We start from the raw sequence: 23,810 nt of genomic DNA, 5'->3' as shown, positions 1-23,810 counted from the left end.
GGTTCAGAACAACCTCTACAGAAAGAGCTAACATTACAGGTAGCAAACAGGTTGTTAGCCTAGCTAGAGTTAGCTGATTCAATTAAAATAAGTCGCCAATGTAAAATAAAGTGACACACGGATGCCCATTTCCTTTGTATCTTCTTGCTATCAATATATTTTCATGACTCTAGTCAGTGTGTATCGAGAAGCAAACATGTTAACAGTGAAGTTAGCTGTTCAATGCTAGCATAACGTTATCATGCTGCTAGTAACTTAGGAGCTTAGTTAGCTGACCTTCGCTATCTTCACAATCCATAGTCTAACTTACCTCTAACGTAATATTGTGACGCTTTTGTCGATTAGCTGAGACGCGTTAGGAGTTCAGAGAAGTTTTTTTCTTCGCATGATTGTCCTCAAGTTACGGGATGTTGATACGAGTTAACTGTTGCTAGTTTGTTTGTATGAGCGGATGACAACAGAACGGCGCTGTCCAATCACCATCTGGCGGCAGCCTTTTGCCTTCTGGGAAATGTAGTTCTTCATTATGATTGTTTTTTTTTCTCTTTATGAACGTGTGTCTGTGTATGCCAAATTCATATTGGTCAGGCTATATATATATATATATATATATATATATAAGCAACATGAGTTTTTCTATTTCAGGATAATTAGCTTGGAATTTTGCAATGTGCTATGGAACATTTTTATTTAGGAGATAAGGGCCTAGGATATTTGTTCATAGTTTAAACCCTATTCCCATCAAAAGTACCTTTCATCCTTAATTGTTCCTTAATCTATGGGACAAGTTTTATTCACATAAACCTGCCTTTCACTGTACGTACAGAACAATTGAATTCAATTATTTTATATTCCCCACCATCATCCTAAACTGGAGGAGGTTTCCCGCTTATGTGCGCCCAAACCGCGCTACCGCCTCCCTGCTTCTCCAGTGCAGAAAACGCTTCACCTCCTCTTTGGTCTCCCTCAACAAACCTCACACTTCCCTGAACAGCATGCAAATCAGATTTCCTCCTTTTTCTTCGCAGTTAATTTGGGTTCTCCGAAAACTCAATCATATCCAAACGCTGTTATCAGAGTGTAAATTCGGTCGATTTTTCAGTTTTTTGTTATTGCTGTTTTTTTATGGAGGGTCACTCTCTTGGCATGTTCAATAATAAACAGACAGGTTCTCGGCGCAGCATAGTTCCTGGATATTTGGATTGGGATAATAATAACCTTCAGGTACGTTGATTTGTTTTATTGGCCTATAATATGAACATTTTTTTTTTTCTTAATCTTTTTCTTATTATTCAGCAGGCCAAGAAGATTCTTGGTATTTGTTGGTTTGCAAAAATCAAAACTATATATTTTAAACATGTTGTTGACAAGGAAGTTTAAGCTGTTTTGAAAATTGGCTATAGATGGATAAAGCTCCCAGTATTTAAACAGTTTCTTATTTTAAATATGTTTTGGCTATTTTGCAGATTTTGCTGATCGTGGTTTCGATAGAAGACTAATAGTTTATGAAAGGTTATGATTACTCAAAACAGCAAATAAAACAGATCTAAGAATATTAATCGATTGTCTAAATAAAATCTTGAGCCTTACAAATCATGCATATGATAAACATCTGCACAATAGTAATATATCTAATTCTTTTTTTTTTAAATAAATAAACAAATAATATAGGCTATATATATATATAGCCAAAACGCTATTGATTATTTGTTAATCATCTGTATCACCCCTTCGTTCGGTAACATTGATAAAGGACTGAGATACGTAGGCAATTCATCTGTTTTTCCCCTTTTCCAATAGCCTACATTTTAATGCTGTAAATGGATAACCATAGACACACAACGTCGTCCTGTGAATCCTCATATGCATTTGACATATTTCACTTGAGACTAAGGAGGATCAAATCTAAAACTATTTTTAATTAATTTACTCTCAGTTGGGACTTTTTATTTTTTGCATAAATTGGCCCATGGGAAGACAGCGTGTGTGTATGTGTGTGTGTGTGTGTGTGTGTGTGTGTGTGTGTGTGTGTGTGTGTGTTGTCATGGGTCCTGTAACCCGGGAGTGGAGACACAAAGTAGAGACAGGTGAATATCAGAGACGCACTATGTCAGACTTGAAGGATGTTGTTACATTTAGTCAAGGAACCGGCAGAGGCCGTGCTGTACAGTTATAACAAGTTTGTAGGCTCCCTTGAACGATAATATATAGCTTATTAAAAGAGAAGAAGAGGGAAGAATGTGTGCATAAATCAATATTCAAAATAAAGATGTCGTTTTAACACAAATTTTATTTGAACAATCTATCTTATCATATCTTATCTTCGACATTGTGCTTACAAATTGATTTTATATGACCATTAATAACAACTGGCAGCATGTATCCTATGTACATTTTCCATCCGTATCTGTAAAAAACTAACAAAAACAAGACTGACATTTAAAAGACATAGACATAAAGGTGATGCTGCAAACATGACAAGGCCTCACAGGTAAAGTCAGAGCCACGGTCATATTCAGAGGCCCTAATACATATTTAAAGAATACACTGGCCTATTAGCTATTTTTGCGTATTTCTGATCAGGGTAAGACTGAAGGGAGTTCCTCTCCTGTGCTAAAAATCCACGTAGAATCCCAATTAAGCTGCTCAAAGTGTGCAGCAGAGAGCTACTCGTCCTGAAGTGGCGCTGCGTCAGATCCCTAGCGCCAACACATGGGCTGCTTTGGGATCTGACTAGGCGGCACTGCTCGAGCAGCTGGGAGTGGGTGATGGTTTCTGCGGCGGCAGTCACCTCGGGAACAGCGGGAACTTTCAGCCACACAGCTGCTGCGTAAAGGCCTCTCATATGTTGCGTCCTGTGCTCTTACATCATGTCCTGTTGTGCCATGTGGTTTAAACTGCCGTGAATCAGATCAGTCAAAAATGTGGTAATAGCCACAATGTCTGCTTAAATAATATAAATATAGTCTTTGTTCCACAGTCATGACATCTCTTTAGATGTTTTCTGAGCTGCATATCTTCAATCGATTCAGTGCAGGCCAAAGTGAAAAGACCCCTGTTGTTTAGAGATAAGGTCACCTGCACGTGCGGGGCCAGATATAACTTTGACTTCTACTGTTTTAATCAATACTGTGACTCTAACATTGCTTGTAAAAAAACATGTGATGATTGTTAACATGTATTACATACAATCCAGATACAAGTTACCCACGTAAAAACATATCCCAAAAGTTCACGATGTAATCACATCAAAACCAAAAATTGTTAGTTACTCACGATCTCTCCTTGAGATGGAAAAAAAATAAACTGACAGGTACTTTTTTTTTTTTGCATTTATTTTTGTGCGTTTTTATTAGCAGCAAGCACCTTAACAGCCATGCACCTTTGCCACAGTTTTCTTGTGCCAGCCCTGAGGTTACTAAGGAGATGACGCTGCTGTGGTGCGCAACTGTGAATATTGTAAACTTTGGTACGACCAATATGCCGGACAGGATTTCGTGTTGTATCTCATCACTATAATATGACCGGAGACTGGATGGATGCTTTACGCGACAGGCATGGAGTCCATTTGATTTTTAAGCTCATGACAAACACGGATTGGTTTGACAAGTCGAAGTATATTGGCTCAAACACTCACTAAGAGGCCCGGATGTCCCGCTTGCAGGTACTTAAAAAAAAACCCTTCACGATCATGTTTTCATCATCTGTTCGGTCAATTTTTGTATTTGTGTGTGTAGCACATGGACCTCCTGGTTTAGACAAGAGGTCGGATCCTTTACCCCTCTGGTGAATGCTACTTAATCTGCAGTGGCTGTACACTTGCTGTTTCCTTCGGTAACTCTCTAAGATCTGCACACATTTGAGGGATGAAGTGCAGCCTGTGTTATTTTGAGACAGGCAGAGGAGGTGATGTTCAGGCTTAAGGGAAGGAAATGATGAGGCAGGCAGGTCTGGGCACGCCCAGGCCCCCTGACACCGTGTGCCACCTCACAGGGACTACATTGGTGCGATCACACCTGGACGAATGAGTGTTTTGAACAGCTTCTTCTTCTTCTTCTTCTTTTTGAACACTAAAAAATGATCATGTATGAACTAGTAGCTTGTTTTCATTTGTTGCTCTTTAACATAAGTCAGTTTTACTATAAATATTTCGTTCATTTTCATTTTATATAATCATGTTAAATCTAAATAATTATTGTGCTTTTGTGTGTGTGTGTGTGTGTGTGTGTGTGTGTGTGTGTGTGTGTGTGTGTGTGTGTGTGTGCTTGCTCTGCAGAGTGATCTGCCCCTCGCCAGACTACCTAACCTCTAAAATGTCCCAGTCTGCTGTTACTGAGGAAGGAGGCACCTTTGAGCACCTGTGGAGCTCCCTGTAAGTGTCAACAACACCTGTTGAAGATTGTTTTACTTTCCACGTGATGAACATATTCTCAAATGAATTGTTTTATGAAACATGCTAAGTGTGTCAGATGCTGATCTCAAAACACATATCATTGTCTCATTTACTAATAGATCATTTTTGAGTAAATAAGAATATGATCATTCCTAATTTAATACTAATCCAGCATATTGATTAACTTTTAATGTCAGCAGTCTGTATTGTATGTGTGGGAAAGTTGGGGTCTTTTTTAAATGATGGATAACATTGAAAAATGAAAACATTAACAGAAGTGCCTGATTTGCAGATATCATCAATCAGAGTCAGGAATGTACATGTAATGTAATCTACATGTGCTGTAATGTGAAGCGTTTCAAGCTCTAAAGGGCATCGTCCTGGAAGAGAGTGCTCAAAATGCATTGCATACACCTATCTCTATTTTTAGCCACTTGTGTTCATGTTTTGCTTTGTGTGTACTTTTGGTGATTTTGTCATGAAAAACTGCAGAAAATATTTTCTTTTTTTTTTTACCAAGGTGCTTCTAATTCTTTCTTGATGTTGATTGAGCCTTTTAAAAGACCTTTTTTTTTTGTTCTTTTTTCCTGTATTTTATAAGGATAACATATTTTAATAAACATCTTCAAACCTCACAGTAGGTTGTAATCTTTAACAGAATGTCAGGATGCCCAATCCAATGTATATGATTTAAAATAAAAATGAAGAAAAGTGGTTCAGGAAGTTGATGGGCACACACCTCATTTATGCTTTTCTTTTACCTTGAAATTGATATTGATATTGATTTACCCCCTTGTATTACTATGAGCATGATAAACGATCTACTTTACTTAACCTTACACTTGCTTTTGCTTTCAAACTTGTCTCTAAAATCTCAACGTTTAAACATTTTTTTTAACACATGTATATTTCTTGCATATCAGGCATTTTGTTATGTCACATAAATGGCATACAAACTTTGTTCTCTGGTTATTATTGATAAACCCATCCCTCTTTGATCAGTATTTATCCATGTCGTGTGTTCAAAGGGAACCAGACAGCACCTACTTTGAGCTTCCTCCAGGCACACAGCCAGGTGAGCGCCCGATGCCTTCTACCAGCACCCCAGGGAACCACCGCAGTGCTGCTGATGTCTCCATGGACGTTTACCACATGAGGGACATGAACGACAATGTGATGGTAGGAATATGAGATCCCATTGTAGTTCAGTTTGTATCTTTGTGGTCAATTGTACCTTTATTTGGAGAAAGCGCAACTTTTTCTGTTACCTAAAGGCGTCTTCCTCCTCAGTGTCAGGACTGATGGTTTTCCTATAAGCACACACACACATCCAGGGATCTTTTCTGTTCCCATTTTGTTTGTTGCATCCTTTCACTTTTCCCTCCAGTGTTGAGGAGATTCCCTCCAATGTAGTTTCCCTCTCCACTGCAGCCTTTTCCCTCTCTCTATCTCCCTGCTATGAGGCCTTTAGGGACTGAGGGGTGGTGTGTGTGTGTGTGTGTGTGTGTGTGTGTGTTGGGGGAGAGCTAATTAAACACGAAGCCAGGACCCCTGACTGCTCCACTGTAGAACCATCTGTAGGCTTGGGCGTGTCTGTGTATATGTGTGCGTATTCAAACATCCACATATGTTTGAAGGTATATGCACCTGCATTTTTTTGTTCCTGATTTGAGACTTCACATCCTCAAAATGTGAAATTTTTATGAAATAAGACAAACCTAGCCTAGTTTTCAGCTTGACCTCAATGACTTTTCTTAATAGCAAAATCATTGTCTCATCCCACAATTCTTGTGCAGTCATCATGCACACTTGGTCCTCCAAATATTAATTCAGACACTTTTACGTTTCCTTCCCTTTTTGATCAGGAATATTGGTAGGCTCTAATCTCAAAGTGGGCAAGCCTGGGCCTGCCTGGCCAGTTAATGAATAGTCATGACAGAAAAAAGGGGGCGGAGCGAGGATTTGTTGTTAGATGCAAGGCAGTAGAGAAGGCCCAGTCAGGCAAGGGAAACAAGTGGAGGAGAAGAAAGGCAGGACATCTTATGTTATCCTCCACCATGTCCTGCTCAACAGAGGGGTCAGCTGGCTCTGGGGAGCTTGACTTCCACAGTCACACATGACCACGACAGAGTTAAAGTTCTATGAGAGCTGGGTCACAGAGACGTCGTAGAAACACCCCATCTGATCTTTAAGGAGCCCTACAATGCTGTGTGGTGTGGTAAGTGGACAAGAGTTAGTTGTGTTCTGACATAAATGATGTCTTACCTCAGAAGTTTGTTTTTTGTTGTGGAGTGTGTTTGTTGTCAGCTATGATTGAACATCAAACAGGTGAAAGAGTGAATCTGTGTATGCTCATAACTCATGTTGTTTGAGAATAAGATGATCTTTGGAAATCTCATTTTGATCTGTTTCATTTTTTAAATGTTTGCATAAATAGGCATGGCTACTTGAATTTGAACTTGTTAAGTATGAATCAAAACAATTAGGTATCTATGTGACCTGGTATAATGGGGCTAGTTTTCTTCTTTAACAAGTTCAATTAATTTACATAGATGGATGATGCCCCTGAAATATCCAGCCACATGACCCACCACTCTATTTTATGTGTCCCTCCTTTTCCTTTTTAAATGAACCAGGAAGCTATTTGGAATTCACTCCAAAGATGCTATAATAATCTTTTACCGTTGATCTGAAAATGAAAATATACAGTTCCAGTTAAAAGTCTGGACACATGTTTATTCTTCAGGTTGGCTTGAGTGTGGACCACTTGTGAATAAATGCTCTATCTCATTCCTGCATTTTTACTGCCAAATATATCCAACAGGGGGCAACATTCTTACACATCACTTTACATTTGAACTCCTCTCATGCTCACTTCTAATGCACATAGTTGGTATTGTTTAGGCATGCCAGTTTTCATATGATGCCATGTTATTTAATTTTGGAGCCTACATTCACTTCATGGTCAAGTTGTTTTGTTATTTCAACAGGACCATTTGCAATATGTGCATCTGTGTTGTTAACGGTGTTAAAAGTGAAACTACAGAGTTCAGTTTAATGAGTACAGTAGCTACAATGGTCATTAACACAGTGATACTCTCCTTATCCTCTGTCTATTATATTTCACTCATCCTGACAGGTGAGAGTAGTTGTGGCTGGCTTATCTGCGTCTCTAAATGTTTTGAGCCTTTAAAGCTGAGCTTTGAGTGGCAGCTACCAGGATGGCTGCCCATGGGGGACATCAGACGTTGTTGGGATGGGAAGCATCAACACTTACACACACTGAATATACACACACTTGTTCACATTGTGGCAGCGGAGGTTTTACCTCTGTTTCAACTTGTTGCGGGTCGTGTTTAGGCATTAAGAACAAGCACACCTGTGAGTGCATGTGTCTGTGTGACAGTGTGTGCACATTTTTTCATGTGCGTGTGTGTCAAGTGTTTTCTGTTGTTGACACATACACCTGGGCTTACCTTATGCTTTTAAAGCCCCTTTGACAATACCTGTTAGAGGAAGACTTCAAAAGCAGTTAGATTTCAGAGTGAGGACAGAACAGAACTGATCGCCAGAAAAAGAACATCAGACTAGACTGCCTAGACTGATTAACATTTTTCTTCACACCTAGAAAGACTTTTAAGACCCTTGACATGCATTTTTTACTGTTACCACTAATTTAAAGCTGCATTTCTAGAAAGAATACAAGTACATAACTGACATTTTTGGTTTTGAGACCAGCTGTGTCCTACATATGATGATTTAGCACATATTATATGATGATGTGTTATATTGCCAATGTACAGTATAGATCCACACACCCATGCATGTGTGCATCCTCATTTAGCCAACAGTACACAGTTTGCATTAAGTCTAGGACACTGACTTGTACCTTTGCTTTCCTCTACTGAACAGTTGTATGGAAACACATGAGGTTTGTATATCCTTCTATCTCCAGTTTTGAGTTTCTATTAGATTTTAGTGAAAAAAACACAAAAAGCAGAGTTGAGCGGGTTGATAAGGAGGTTACTTAGAGTATGATACAGGTAAATATAACAGGAGACAATGATGGCAAAGACAAAAAAAGCACAATTCAAGCACATCCATCTGTTGTATTCTGTTGTCTTCTTTGCGAGAAATTGCAGGTATTAAGTGTTTGTTCTGACAGAGTTAGAGCAAATAATAATGGGGGTTTTTTATGTTGGTAGTGTTTTCTGTGTCCAAATTAAATAATAATTTCTCCTCAAATAGACATAGTTTTTAAAAAATTAATTCAGTGTAAGGTGTGCTTTGATGGATTTCAGATTTGGATTCTGGCCAGAAATGGACTAAGTCAGTGAAGTTAAAAATTAAACATAAAACTCCTCTGTGATCTAAGACAATATAGTTTAAATTAGTTTAAATAAACCATTTATTCCTATAATTGATCCTTATTTCCAACAAGTATTAATGAGTTTGCTAATTTAACACTGTACTGATATACTATACTGGTTGGAAGGGGTCTGACCCTTGAACTCTTGTTCTTTAATGTGTTTTCAATTCCTGCCTCTCTGTGCCTTTCTCTCTATTTTCTCTCACTCTCCATCAGACCAGACAGTGTTTACTTAGTACAGGCCTTCACAAGGTGTTTTGGAGCGTGTGTGTACATGTGCCCCGGCATTGCAGTCTATGTCCGGACATGCCATAATTAGAACGTTGTACCATTTTTTGGGTTCCCATCCCTCTTTCCCTCTCTCCTTTTCTCCCTTCGTCTCAGTCTATAACTTCTCTCTCTCTCCACACCAGTCCTCACCTTTGTCCTGGCTGTACATGTGTCTGTGTGTGTATGTGTGTGTGTGACAGAGAGTGTGCGGTGTGTCCACTGATGCACACCTCGCTTGAACTCTCTGGTTAGGCTATGGTCCCGCAATCTCTTTGCTTTGCTGTATTTGGACATTTCTGACTGAAGAGTTGACAAATGAGACCAAAGCATTAGAGGATGTACTACGTGAAAAAGAAGGTAAAGATTCTGTTTTGTCCTGCTCTTAGAATAATTATAATAATGTGTGTGTGTGTGTGTGTGTGTGTGTGTGTGTGTGTGTGTGTGTGTGTGTGTGTGTGTGTGTGTGTGTGTGTGTGTCTGTGTCTGTGTCTGTGTGTGCAATGCTACTGTGGCTACTGTAGTGCGTATTGCCATCAGTGTCTGTTATTTGACACACATATGTGGGCAGCTTGGCTAAATTATTCAGATTATTTGACTTGATGTCTCTTGTTGATTCAGAATCAGCCAGTGTCAAATTGTTTACATTATGGAAGACAGTTGTTTGGTATTGATGAGCAAAAGGTGGATAAGTGGACTGGCTGTACTGCAGTTGGCTGTTTGTGTTTTCTGTCTTAAAGTGTGTGTGTGTGTGTGTGTGTGTGTGTGTGTGTGTGTGTGTGTGTGTGTGTGTGTGTGTGTGTTTTAGTTCAAATAGTGTAACAGGGAATCAACAAATGAACATAAAAAGATACAGCCTCAGCAGTTTCTTCCGACTAGATTATGAGTTTGTGTACAACTAGAAATGGGCCTCATAGGATGCATTAACTTTGAAAAGTGTGTCACCTCACACACCTCTGAGCAAACATATTCAAATCGTGGAGAGGATGAGAGGGGAATGGCAGGCAATTAGGCAGAGCGCAAATTACACCTGTGTTTTACAACTCTGCGCATATAGCCCCAAGGAGGCTACTGTGGGGACCTCACTGCAGCCGCCACTCACTTACACTCACTCACTGACACACACACTCACATACATAACTTAGTGTCCCTGCATGCTTGATGATATTATCCATTAATCTAAGTCCTTCTCACACAAAAAGTGTACAGTGTTAATCATGGACATTCACCTGGACAGTTACACATGCAGCATGATACACAGTGCTCGCAACACTCCCTTCTCAGTGTAATCCGACCTCACTTTAAGCCTTCAAGCTCTTGTCTATCCAGCACCTCTACCTGTGTCCTCCCTCTATCTCTCTCCTCCCTCTTTGCCTTTCTCATTCTCTTTGCCATTTCTTCTCTCCCCAGTCCCAGTACAACTTGCTGAGCAGCAGCATGGAGAGCCTGGGGAGCCGCGCAACGTCCGCCAGCCCCTACAGCTCCGAGAACGCCTCCTCGTCAGCCGTGCCCACCCCCTCGCCCTACTCCCAGCCCAACTCCACCTTTGAGGGCCTGTCGCCTGCACCGGCCATCCCCTCCAACACCGACTACCCCGGACCACACGCCTTCCAGGTGTCCTTCCAGCAATCCAGCACCGCCAAGTCTGCCACATGGACCGTGAGTACACACACTCTCTTGGCTTTGGCAGGCAGTGTGTGCCTCTGTGTGTGCAAGTCTGTCTTTTTTCTTTCTGCCTGCCTTTCTGGGTCTCTGTTTTACACTGTAACTATCTTGCACACACATGAACATGCACACAAAGACACTCTTAAACACACACACACAGACACACACTCACTCAAGCCAGCACATGTGCAGGCATGTCACTTGCAAGAGAAAGTAATAGAGCATTCAGTGATTCATCTTTACTCACCTCTTACTGTATATGAATGCTGATGAATGCAACAGAGAAAGTTTGGCTTTTTTTTAATCACACAGTTTACTTCTGAGATATATTTGGGTACATTTGAATCAAAGAACTGTTGCATCATGTACTTGTCCTGCATCGCTACATTAGATGCTAAATATTAAATATTTTGGAAAGGCAAATGTGTGTCAGTCTTAACGGAAATATAACACTCTTGTTGTTGTTGTTGCCTTTTTTTTCTCTTTTACAAAATAGCGAAAGTCAAAATCTGTGATTTGTTTTGAACGTTTTGGACATGTTTCTTGCTAAGAGAGCTTCCACATACTAAAAAGAAGCTTTTCTGAGTTGTTGACAATGTAAGATATTTACATATACTTTTAATATAATAAATATAATGGTGGGAAAATAACTCCTGTTACTGCTACTGCTGTTTCTACCAGTACACAGTAGCAGTAGTGGTAGAAGTAATACACTACTTAGACCAGAAACACAGAATAAACAAAATAACCTAAATTTAGGAATTTAGAGAAACACTTTACAATACCTAATGAATACAACTCACACACACACACATACAAAACTACCTTGTGATGTGATGGTGGTGAGAGACAAGTGAAATGGGAGCTGTGTAATTTGTCACGACCTGATGAGAAGTCTCCTGCTAGAGAGGTGTCACCTCCGACTGTCACACAGTTGACCTCTCTGAAACAAGAGAATAGACAAACTGCATTTCCTTCATTTAGTGTGTGTGTGTGTGTGTGTGTGTGTGTGTGCGTGCGCGCGTGCATGTTTTCTTGAGCCTGTTAGCATCCAGGCCTGTGAATGTTTTTGTGTGATCAACTGAGGGGTTCCTCCGTGGCTGTGTTTGCTGGAGGTAACCATGCGTGATGGATTCCTTTACTCCTCTCCTCAGTGATGTAAGAAGATCCCTCTCTGGACATTAGAGCGGTGGTCTTTGACCTGCTGCTTTTCTTTCTCTGTCTCTTTCTATCTCTGGTATTAACACACACTCATGGCTGTCACCTCTGGCGCCTTAAGTTTCGCCTTGTCCTCTCTCTAAAATATGTCTGTCATCTCCTTCCTCTCACTTCCATTGTCTGACTCTGGTCTTTCTCACAACCAAACTACATAAACAGAAACCAAGACAAAACGACAAAAATTATGAATGTGTTTAATGTGTGTACGTTTTTGCAATGTAATGAAATCCTGTTGTGATACTTGCTACTCTGCCCTTCAAATGGACTTGTCTTACTCTCCGTGATATCCCAAAGTTCCAAATATCTTGACTAAGGAAAAACATCACATCAAAGAAGCATGCTAATCCCCAAAACTCTTAAACTTTAAATTCAAGAGCTGCAGCCAACAGTCCCTCTTGTTCAGTCTCTATAGTAACATCCGCCCCTTTGAAACAAAATTAAAACTCTTATCAGCTTTGGTTTGCGCAGATAATAGTTTGAAAATGATCCCAATTTTATGAACAAAGAAGAACGCTTTGAATCCATCTGCCTGAACAATTCAGAGTAGACGTTTTTTGTTACCAGGAGAGGAGAGACAAAGGAGTTTTTGACTGGCACACGACTTAAGATACAGATGATGAGGCAGCAGAAAAAGAACTGTGAGGAAACCTGTGATTATTCAGATGCCTCTACTACCATTAAACAGGAGGGATTAGAATGAGAGAGAGAGACCGGGTGATTGCTTATGGCTTTTATGGAGTTTTCTGTAATGCTTTCTTTTTATCTTGCAGGCCTGATTATACGATTGGCAAACTTTCAGAGGAAGTCTTCAAGTGATATTAAACAGTTGCAACTGAACAAGAAGCTATTTTTGCAGCATGATCATGTGTGTGATACCATTAATAGCATAAAGACGATAAAAAGTACAATACATACAGTACAAAGTGATGCATCATAGAAAATGTTTCTTTACAGTAAAAAAGAGAACCTGCAACTTTTTAAAAACCAAACTCAGAAAACCAAGTGTCCGTAAAGGTTTGCCTGATTAGATTTGAGAACTCAGTGGCAAACAGTGGCTTTGTGAGGGCTCAGATCATGTGGGATGATCATTTTAGAAGTGTTAGTTTTGAAAAGTAAAGAGATTATAGTCAAGCCCTTCGGAATGAGTAGTTTTCTGCCAATGATAGGGGATTCCCCAAAAATAACACTAGGGATGCGTGAGGATTTATGTGTGTGTCTAAAGTTAATGCACAAGTGTTCAGTAGAAGGCCCAGGTTTGAACATGAAAAAATGGATGACTATGTGGACCAGACTGAGTCATCTTGTTTGAATGAAGGACTTAACAGGCTCTGGCTTTCTTGCCGATTTCTTATAGCCTTCGGCAGTGGGGAATGCCGAATGCCATAGGGGCATATTGACTATAATCAGTTACCTAGCCTCCCCCCTATCCCCACCCCTTTGCCTCCCACTAAGAGCGGGTGGCATGCAGTGCTTTGGGAGATTATGAGAAAGGTAGCTGCCTATTGCATCAAGCAGTTCTCATTAAATCCCCTCTTTTCAAGTTGTCTACTGAATGATTGACGGAAAGTTAGATTTGTGGCTGCACATAACTGGCTTTCAAGGCAGTCCATGCCATTCTGCTTCACCATTCAATAGGAGAAAAGAAGAGAAGAGAAAAGAAAGAAAAAAGCCCTTTTCTCCTCATCTATCATAATGTTTCCACACACAGTAAGTCCATCCAAGCTCATGTTAAGCTAGTCTGGTAATCTTCCAGTCCCCCTCCTGTCTCGTCAAGACACCATGCATTAGTGATAATAGCTCTGAAACTCTGAGATGAAGATGATTCCTTCGCTTGGGAGAAGGCAAGCGTCACCGCGGCTGGAAATGAGATCTAACACCTCAGCCTTGTCAAATAATAAGACCTCTTTCCATACACTCAGATTTTAGTGTGTGTGTGTGTGTGTGTGCGTACACGCGCACATGCGAATACAGTATGTGTCAGGAGTGGAAGGGAGTGTGATGCAGCAGGGTTGCAGGCTCGAGCATGCACTGAACAGCGGCTTGTCAGAAGCTGCTCTTCCCAGCTATTAGCCTCTCTCCGTTAGGGCACAGGTCCCAACATGCCCTGCACAATGCATCATTCCCTTCCTTTCCCCGTGCATCATCTGCGGCCACATCATCGTTGGCCTTCCTGCCAGGCACCAGATCTGAGAAAATACACTCAATAAGGAAGGTTTATCACACATTTGGGTGCTCGGATGTGTTTTATCAGTAACATTAACAAGAAAACACTCATGATTATATGAGTTTATATGAGTTTGTGTGATTCAGATCAGTGTGCTGCCAATGAAAATGATTTTTCTAGTAAATGAAGTGCTTAAATAAAACATTGTCCAGTATCAACATTGGTCAGGAAATGATCTGGATTATCGGATATCATCAATCCGGGAAACATTTGCTCTATTCTGCTGTGTGTCCCTTAACACCATGTGTAACTCTATGTTTAAACCATCCTGTCCAGAAGACTTTAATAATCCCAATGGGCTGTGCCAGTTGATATAAGCTATGCCATTTGTCTTACTCTTACTACTTTGAGTATGTCATCCGTCAGTAGGCTGTATGGTTAACAGATGTCAACCTGGAGCATGAAAAATGACATGAAAACACATTACAAAAAACATTACGTGTTTTTTTTCATGCATGAAAAAACATCAATACAATGATGTCATTATTTTCAGATCTAAAGTAACTCAAATGAAGAAGAAAAAAGAGAAATCTTCTAATTTATTGCAATCTGGGGCAAAATGTTTGATAAACACTTTTCTTTAATTCCCAATGTCTCACACTGACTGACCAGACAGTTACCGTAATGTCAACGAAGGTGAGGGACATTCTTGATAAATTTATTTCCAATATAGTTACAGACTGTATTGAAAGCATAGACTGTGTGAATGTGTACAGTGTGCAGACTGTATGTCGGCTTTGTGTGCCCGTGCGTGTGTGCACGTAAACGTATTCGATATTTGGACAGTTAAGCGAATTTGCGGCGGGCATGCTGTTGCTTGTGTATATGGATGACGATCTGGCAATTATCACCCTGCCTCCACAAGCCTGTCAGGACCTGCCTCCAATGGTCCACTGTGTCGAGGTAGGAGGAAAGATGGATGGATGGATTCAATATCAATAGCACCGAAGTTGCAATGAAAACTAAATCACATTTCAGGAGGAATTGCTGGATGTTTCTATTCCACATAACAACACACTTAGTTCCAGTATACATGAGCTCAAAAGATTTTGAATAGATTTTGATTACATTTGGTTAGCTAGGTCATGAGTGAAGGATCATTCCTCATAGATTTGGGAATTTTTGAACATTTCACATACTACTGATTTTTATTGGTTGTACTCTATCATTTTATAAATTGCATGCAATATTGATTTGACCTTGACATTTTTCTCTTAAATTAAATAATCCCTTTAGTCGCATTTGTTCTCTAACCATTTTTTTCATCTGCCTCCAAATCCCATCATCCATCTCTATGTCCTGAGATCAGTTTATCCATCACTAAGCATCTCTTGTCTGCACAGGAAGCACATCAGACACTGTAGATCTTTTATAAATGCTGAACTTTACCACTGACACACCACTGACACATGGAGCTAAACTCACATATTCGTGTGTATGTGTGCATGTCTATGTGCTGTTTGTGCATGTACGCACCGGTTTGTGTGGTGGACGAGTTGAGACGTCTCCCATGGCATCTGTATTCTCGAACACTGAAAATACAAAAAGTAAATTATGACTTTTTCATGCACTTTGAGATGTTCAAAAGTAATATCCCAAAACCGCTGATCCCCATGGTTCCTACAACTTATCAAGAGATAACTTTTTGTTGATAAAGAAACTAACTGCTTTTGCAATGGACACTTTTAACACCAGGTCAAAAGGATTATAGAAGTGAAATTTCAGACCACTACTGACTTTGTGTCAGAAATGTTTGTAAAACAGAATTTAAAAAAGAAAATAATTTTAGTCATGGCCATAGTATAACACCAAATCACAAATCAGCTGGAAACATCTTGGCGTTAAGTACCTGCATATATAATATTGTGATTGTGTGAGTATGGATTAAAGTGGTTTAGGTAAAGGTGAATGGTTTGACTATATTTGTGCAAGACAAGACAGACATGTCTAAGCCCTTGTCATCTGGCATTAGTCTCTACTTAAAAACACTCTGAGTTGTTTCTTAGTAAGCCTGAAGAAAAAATGTTTTTTTGTCTTTGTAACAGTCTAATTATCATATGTTGTTTAATAGGAACAATATTCCTTTGTTTAAGTTACATTACTACATAATAATGTAGCTGAGAGCATGGATATTTTTAAATGCTCCTTGTTGTCTTCACAGGCTGAAGGAAATTTGACATTTGTGAGTCAGCTACTAAAAAGCAATACATTTGTATTATGTATTAGAAGTAATACACAGAGTCAGTGTTCAGCCTGCATAACTTTACATAAATCTATTAAACTACCACCAGTCAATGGCTCCTGTCAGTGATGCTGCCTGCTAAAACATTAAATCACAATCTTCAATCCTCTTTTTTTTCAAATGCCAAATGCGTTAATAATCTTTCTGTTGTAATCATATTGGAAAGTAGACCAATGGATTATTTTTCAAGATGAGATTGTTGCAACAGAAAAAGTCCCCGGGTCTGTAAAGAAGACGTTTGTCTGGCTGTTGCATCTCAGCAAAATTATTTATTCATGGTATGGACGGGCTGTTGAGACTTGTCAGGGAAAACTAGGTGGGAAAAGGTAATGTTGTGTACAGGTATTTTCATTGCCCTTGAGGGAGTGCTCATGGCTAAGGGTGTGTGTGTGGTTGTAAGGGGCTTTAGTAATGGTGTCACAACAATGAATCCAAGCAGTTGTTTGTGTGGGAATGATGCTTTCCCAGCCCTCATTGGGACAGACGTTGTCTGGTGGGTGAGTCAAATACTAGTTTGGATAATCGGTGGACTGAAAAGGTTATTTCAAAAAGTTATCACATGTATGTTAAATTGAAGAAAAATCTTAAATCCTTGACACTATAAGTCATGGGGAGGTGTAGAAGGATTGAATTCAAAGAGCTAAAATGTATAAATAAATTGTAATCAAGAACCAAGGATGGTCAAAAATGAGAATTTAGGATATGCATGATGTGCACAACATTAAGGGTTAACTTGGTAGCAGCAATTTAGGGGACTTGTAAAAGACTGATAGAAAAAATGAAAAGCAATATTGGAGCAACAGACACATATGCTGAGTGAAAAATGTAAATTGGTGGAGAAAAATGCAGTGGAAAGTGGATGCATATTCTTCCAGCAGGTTAACTTACTTTGTGACATAGATACAAAAGAAAAGAAAGACTGACACTTGGTCGACAGATGCAGTGAATCTGCTTCTCTGATTCAGATAGTTAATAACAGGATTTGGGGTTTAAACCAAATTTTAAAAACCTCAGAAAGACTTTGACAAAGTCCTTTTTTCATATGGCAGAACTGCAGATCTTGAGGTGAATGTATTGTATTTATGACATAGGGTGCACTGTTGCATTTGTATTCAAACCCATTGTAGCAAGTCCACACAGGACAACTGTCTCCTCTTTTTTTTCCTGGAAGGTCCCAGTTTGATTTCCACCGGGAAGATTTTTGAGATTTTGTGATTGTGTCAGGGCATGTTAAGGCTTTTCCATCCCCTGTCCTCGTGTCTTTCTGTGTATCTAAACAGGAATTTACACACATACGTGCACGCGTCTGTATGCATGTGCACATTTAAATGCCTTTACACTGAGGAATCAGTTTAGCATTTGCTCTTTGAAATTTACTGTAACTGAACTATTTAAAATGATCATCCATTCATTAAGTGTTCAGCTGCATGATACACAAACACAGACAAAGCATTTTTTTCCAATCTTTCCTTTTCAGCTTGTGTTTGTCTCCCGCCTGCTGCAGTGTCTCATTACTACCTACAAACCAAGTATTTTAGATAATAATCATTTATTCATTCTAATAACACAGTAATTACCTTTACAACACAGACTTAGAATTACGTCTGACTGCTTTACAGTCCTCGTGTATTTTCCCTTTCCTTTCATACTCTCCCTTTCCCCAAATGACACAATTTGTTCTCCAGTCAAGATTTTATGTGATAATTAAAATGTTGTGTGTTCATAGTGATCCACTTTATTTGTCCACATCCTCTGGTGATAGATGACTTAATGGCTCAAATGAAATGAAATTCATTTTGAAATAAAAATCCACCTCTGGAAAAACCTTGAGATTAACATGTTCACTGCCAGAAATTTGAGATCGCCCTGTGTGTTTTATTTTCCCAAACAGTACTCTCCCTTGCTGAAGAAGCTCTACTGTCAGATTGCCAAGACCTGTCCAATCCAGATCAAGCTGTCCTCCTCTCCTCCACATGGCAGCATCATCAGAGCCATGCCCGTCTACAAGAAGGCGGAGCACGTCACAGAGGTGGTCAAACGCTGCCCCAACCACGAACTGGGACGAGACTTTAATGATGGTATTAGGAACCACTCCCTTTGTTGATACCTGACTCACCTATGATATTTTATGATTTTCCTAAAATATACCAATAATTTTCCAAAACATTTTTGTTGTTGTGTCGCAAATATTGGGTTATGATGTTAATGACTGGAGAGAATAAGATACATAATTCATTAATCACAACATTTAAGTGGTATGTGTGATGAATCCTCACCTTATATCCATCTATTCTGTTATCAGGCCAGGTAGCCCCAGCCAGTCACCTGATCAGAGTGGAGGGGAACAACCTCAGTCAGTACGTGGATGATCCCGTCACAGGCCGGCAGAGTGTGTTTGTGCCCTATGAGGCTCCACAGGTTGGTGGTTCATCAGTAACTGTACATCACAGAGACACACAATGTAATGTATTAGGACTTTACTCATGACTTCAGCTTTTAACATCAGCTACTTTAGACCCAAAATGGGTATTTAGACATTTCATTGTGTATAATAATGTTGTTTTGTAATGAGATGTGAATTGTGTACATGTTTACACATCTCAATATCTGAAATGTGTCCAGAACATTATGTACATCAGCTCATTCATTGCCATTCAAGACACACCATAGATCTGTCATATTCGTTACAAAGAAACTGTAAATTTTAGTAAAGTACATCTTAGAAAGCTCATATCTAATTAAAGATGTTGGGCACGTCCAAACAAGCACAAGAGTGAGAAATCAAAATGTCTGATAGCACCAGAGGAGGTTAATGAACTACAAGCATCTCCCCCTAGCACACTGCAACACTGCCCTCTAGTGGTCAATTGGTACCATTTACTGTAAAATGGTAGTTTTGCTCAAGTGAAGATGTGCAAACATAAATTGTTTAGTCTAGTATCAAATAGAATAAAATCAACCAAACATCCATCACCCCTCAGTATCCACTTATTAATGGGATTCATGATTGTGTATTGCAGGTGGGAACAGAGTGTACCACCATCCTGTATAACTTCATGTGCAACAGCAGCTGTGTTGGCGGCATGAACAGGAGACCCATCCTCATCATCATTACCTTGGAAACCAGGGAGTAAGTCAAAAATTCATACGTCATGCAAATAGACTTTTAAAACAAGGTGCTCACAGTTCACAGTTCAATATGAAGCACATAACATACTACTTTATAAATTACATATATTTAATATTCAGTACTATTTATTGTGTTAATTAAAATTTTAGCATAAAGTATGTTTGCAAACATAGAGTGTAGTGTGCATTCAGTGCATTGATCCCCAAGTTAAAGTTACACTGAACTGTAAAGACATGTTTGTTCAATATGTGGACTTAATTAAAGAACCTCCATTTCAACTCCTGTTTTGATGATTTTTTCTATCTCTGAACATCTCTGCAGTGGTCAAGTTTTGGGCCGAAGGTCATTTGAAGGTCGGATATGTGCATGTCCCGGCCGGGACCGCAAAGCGGATGAGGACCACTTTAGGGAACAACAAGCCCTTAATGATAGTGTGGCCAAAAATGGCAGCGCCAACAAGCGCAGTAAGTTCAATTAAACCGAATGACACATACATGTTAACTTCACAGTTACAGATCCAGTGACTTATCATATATTTGTCATGTGGTCTGGATGCTGGTAAACATCATGGTTGATTGTTAGTCCTCAAAAAGAATGACATTGTGAAATGTGTAAGAAATCTGTTTGACCATGATTCTGTTTCTGTTATTTATAGACTTTAAACAGAGCCCACCAAGTATTCCCAGCCCAAACATTAACACGAGGAAGAGGAGGCATGGAGATGAGGAGATTTACTATATTCCTGTGAGAGCCTTTCACACACTTATTATTTTACATGAATGTATTCTTCAAAGTACAATAAGTCAGAAATTAAAAATGTTTTAAATTTGATGAGTCATAATTCTCTAAATAATTAATATCGTAAATAACGTGTGTTTGTCTGTAGGTTCGTGGTCGGGAGAACTTTGAGCTGCTGATGAAGATTAAAGACAGTTTGGAGCTGGTGGAGCTGGTGCCACAGCCACTGGTGGACTCCTACAGACAACAAACACAGCAACAGCTGCTGCAGAGACCGTGAGTCACTCCAACACACACGCACACACACACACACACAGTTGGTACACATACATACAGCATTGTTAATTACATGTGACTGAATTTGATCAACCCAAACACATACATTACACACATTCCTCTAACCATGTAACTCTTTTCTCTAGGAGCCACATAGCATCTCCGTCCTCTTACTCACCACTGTCCAACATGAAGCTTCATGGCCACGGAGGCCTCAACAAACCACCCTCAGTCAACCAGCTGGTGGGGCAGCAGCCCCAGCAACACCACACTGCCCCCACCACCATGGCTCATATGGGTGAGTGTTTATACAATATGTGTGGTTTACATATATCAAATCAGATCTACTCATTAGGAACATATTTCTGTAAATTTGTTATAAAGTTTTCATATCAGAAAATATTGATGCCAAGAAAGCCTATTTATTCAATCATAAAATAGTGCTATTTTGCTGCTCATTATTTTACTTGATCACACCTTCCTTTCTCACAGGCCAGAACATGCACAACAGCCACCACATGCAGGCTAATGGTGATATGAATGGTGGCCACAGCAGTCAGACAATAGTGTCTGCTTCCCACTGCAGCCCGCCCCCTCCGTATAACCCTGACCCCGGCCTTGTCAGGTACCTCACTCTCCAATGACACTCCCTTTTAATTGCCTTGAAAAAGGCCAGCAGACAATTAGATGCACTTGATGGAATAAATATGAACGGGTGTCATGCTGATGTCATAACAACTACTTTGTTTGGCTATGTGCGTGCAAATGTGGTCAAACTGGTCTTTGAAAAAGTTCCCTTTTGCGGTAAATGTGTTATACAGTCAGGTTGATTTTAATAATGGCTGCTGTGTAAAGGCTTTGCAAATGCATTACAAATCTCCTAGCAACCATGGCTGGTGCCATAAAGATGATCCACTGGAGCATTGGCTGCATGGAAATAATGTCTATCCATGTAAAAACATGACTGGAAAAACGAGAGATACCTGGAAATGTTGCGATATGGGAGTAAGTTAATTCAGTAAAAGTAGAAATGTTTTGGTATGTTTTTTTCTAAATTTTGGACGTCATGAGATGAAAACTGTTTGTCCATAATAAGTACAAGTGACTATGTCTATGCACTAAAATTTTTTGTTAGCTGTCTGATAGTAATTTACAAAGCAACTGATGTTCTTACCTAAACTAGCCTCTATGTGTTGCTCAACTCCCATCCAAAAACATGAATCATGTCTATTTACTCTACTCGTACAGCCAAGCTGCTCAAGAGTTATAGACCCCCACGATGGCTGCCAGAGGGTTTGTTATGTCATGCAAAAGCCCAAACTGTGTGTAATACAGTTACATCTAAAATCAGTCACAATGTATATACAATGCACTACAGCCAGTTTTCTTCAAAAGAAATTTCCATTGTTTATGTTCCAAGTTCTATTTAATTTAAAACTTTTTTTTTCATATTTTTTTAAGATAATGTGTCAATGCAGTCGTTTTGCTATTTCAATTTCAAGACTTTTGATACAAAGATTTTGTCCATCTCTTTGGTTTCTAGATTGTTATGTTTATTGTACAGTTAATTTGTACAGATAGCTTTTTTGGTTACACTGTATGTTGCCAAAAGTTTAACATTTCATGTATTTATAATAAAGGTTCTTCACCAAAGCAAGAATGGCCTTATGAATCATTAATATAAATGCATGTTTATGGTTTTACTTCCACTGCGTCTATCAGGATGTATATATTTTGTCCCCTTGAAGCTAAACCTTAAACACTCAATATTAAAATAAACTAATAATAGCATGAGTAGATATGTCAGTCTAAGCAGCCCTGCTTTTCTCCCCATACAGTTTTCTGACCAGTCTGGGCTGTCAGAACTTCATTGACTACTTCACCTCCCAAGGCCTCCAAACTATCTACCATCTCCAGACTCTCTCCATGGAGGTAACTACTCTGTTCCTGCACTCACCATCTCAAGTTGAAAATAATAATTATGACAAGAAAAATAATTATGAAAGAAAATGCATGTGTGGAGTTTTCGTCCTGTGGACTCGTAGAGCAATGTCTTGATGAGCAAGCCCCATATTTTGTACTTGCTGCAGTCTGTTATTTTCAGATGTATGTACTACTTACCGATAGTGACATGTAGACATGTTATAACTTGTCTCTCTGATATCAAACACAGGATGTCACAAAACTTTCTCTGACTCAGTGGGTTTCTTTTATTTGGTCCCTCTAACCTGACAAGTGATTTGAAAAAGAATCACTGCAGCATTTTGGGCGTGATCTTTGAGTCTGAGCTTTGTTTAGACTTACAAACCACCAAGGTTTCTCCAAATTAGGAATATTGCAAAAGTTAACTTCTTTGTCTCAAGCAGACCTCGAAAAAGTGATCGATGCGTTAATTTCATCACAATTGGATTATTATTATTATAGGCCATCTCCCATCTCCAGCTCATTCAAAACTTGGCAGCTAGACTTTTTACAATTTCCAAGAGACAAGACCATATCATTCCTATCCTTGCAACAATACACTGGGTACCCGCTAGGTATAGAACTGATTTTAAATTGTTGTCAATTCCCTTTAAAGCTCTACCTATATCATAGATTTACTAGCACCCTACTAGCTTATGTGCCTGCACTACTCCAGTTGGTCAAGTTTCTATTCCTCTTTATCTTCTTAATTTCACTTGTTTTTATTGTACCCATTTTTATTTATCAGGTTTTATGTTCTAAGTTTTAATTATGCTTTTGTTGTTTTGTTTTGTAAAGCTCTTTGTAACTGTGTTTTCAAAAGTGCTCTACAAATAAAGCATATTATTTATTGCTCTGTCTTTGTTCTTAGTCTTCTCCTGCTTTCTGTTATTTCTGAAATGTCTAACCTTGTGCCTTTACCAGGATTTAGGTGCACTGAAGATACCAGAGCAGTCCCGCATTGCCATCTGGCGAGGTCTGCAGGACATGAGACAAGGTGCTTCCCTCCAACTGCCTGCCCCTTCTCATCACCATGAGTATCATGGCCAACAGCTCCTGCGTTCCAGCAGCAACATGGCTGCCTCAGCAATGGCAGCCATCGGGGCTGCCGGTGGGGAACTGCAGCGTCAGCGTGTCATGGAGGCTGTGCACTTTCGTGTCCGCCACACTATTACCATTCCCAACAGGTCAGGTGTTGTTGGGACGTCAGGGATGGCAGGAGCTACTGATGAGTGGACTGACTTTGGTTTCGACATGCCCGACTGCAAGGTGTCACGTAACAAGCACTCCATCAAGGAGGAGTTCATGGAAAGCGACGTTCACTGA

At 39.6% G+C, this 23,810-nt stretch overlaps 2 protein-coding genes across 3 annotated transcripts in view; one reads left to right on the top strand and one right to left on the bottom strand.

The window, feature by feature from the left end:
- Positions 1 to 441, bottom strand: part of wrap73 (WD repeat containing, antisense to TP73) — a 16,348-nt gene extending 15,907 nt beyond the window's left edge. Inside the window, exon 1 of the mRNA XM_053316998.1 lies at positions 311 to 441. The gene's annotated coding sequence lies outside the window, so the exon portion shown is untranslated. The remainder of the gene's footprint in view (positions 1 to 310) is intronic.
- The window catches only part of tp73 (tumor protein p73), a 27,843-nt gene extending 4,033 nt beyond the window's left edge, over positions 1 to 23,810 (top strand). The window contains exons 2-14 of one of the 2 annotated variants that reach the window (XM_053316991.1): positions 4,277 to 4,372; positions 5,422 to 5,572; positions 10,440 to 10,688; positions 18,270 to 18,456; positions 18,681 to 18,796; positions 19,399 to 19,508; positions 19,830 to 19,972; positions 20,164 to 20,252; positions 20,395 to 20,522; positions 20,669 to 20,820; positions 21,015 to 21,147; positions 22,361 to 22,454; positions 23,409 to 23,810. In XM_053316991.1, the coding sequence (XP_053172966.1) occupies positions 4,277 to 4,372; positions 5,422 to 5,572; positions 10,440 to 10,688; positions 18,270 to 18,456; positions 18,681 to 18,796; positions 19,399 to 19,508; positions 19,830 to 19,972; positions 20,164 to 20,252; positions 20,395 to 20,522; positions 20,669 to 20,820; positions 21,015 to 21,147; positions 22,361 to 22,454; positions 23,409 to 23,810 (2,050 nt within the window). Of the gene's footprint in view, positions 1 to 4,276; positions 4,373 to 5,421; positions 5,573 to 9,368; positions 9,390 to 10,439; positions 10,689 to 18,269; positions 18,457 to 18,680; positions 18,797 to 19,398; positions 19,509 to 19,829; positions 19,973 to 20,163; positions 20,253 to 20,394; positions 20,523 to 20,668; positions 20,821 to 21,014; positions 21,148 to 22,360; positions 22,455 to 23,408 lie in introns of those variants that run through there. The other variant, XM_053316992.1, reaches the window with a different exon arrangement.

This window comes from Scomber japonicus, chromosome 4 (genome assembly GCF_027409825.1).
Source record: "Scomber japonicus isolate fScoJap1 chromosome 4, fScoJap1.pri, whole genome shotgun sequence".
In the NCBI taxonomy this organism is placed as follows: Eukaryota; Metazoa; Chordata; class Actinopteri; order Scombriformes; family Scombridae; genus Scomber; species Scomber japonicus.
The sequence above is the reverse complement of the archived record's forward strand: the minus strand, read 5'-3'. Positions and strand labels throughout refer to the sequence as shown.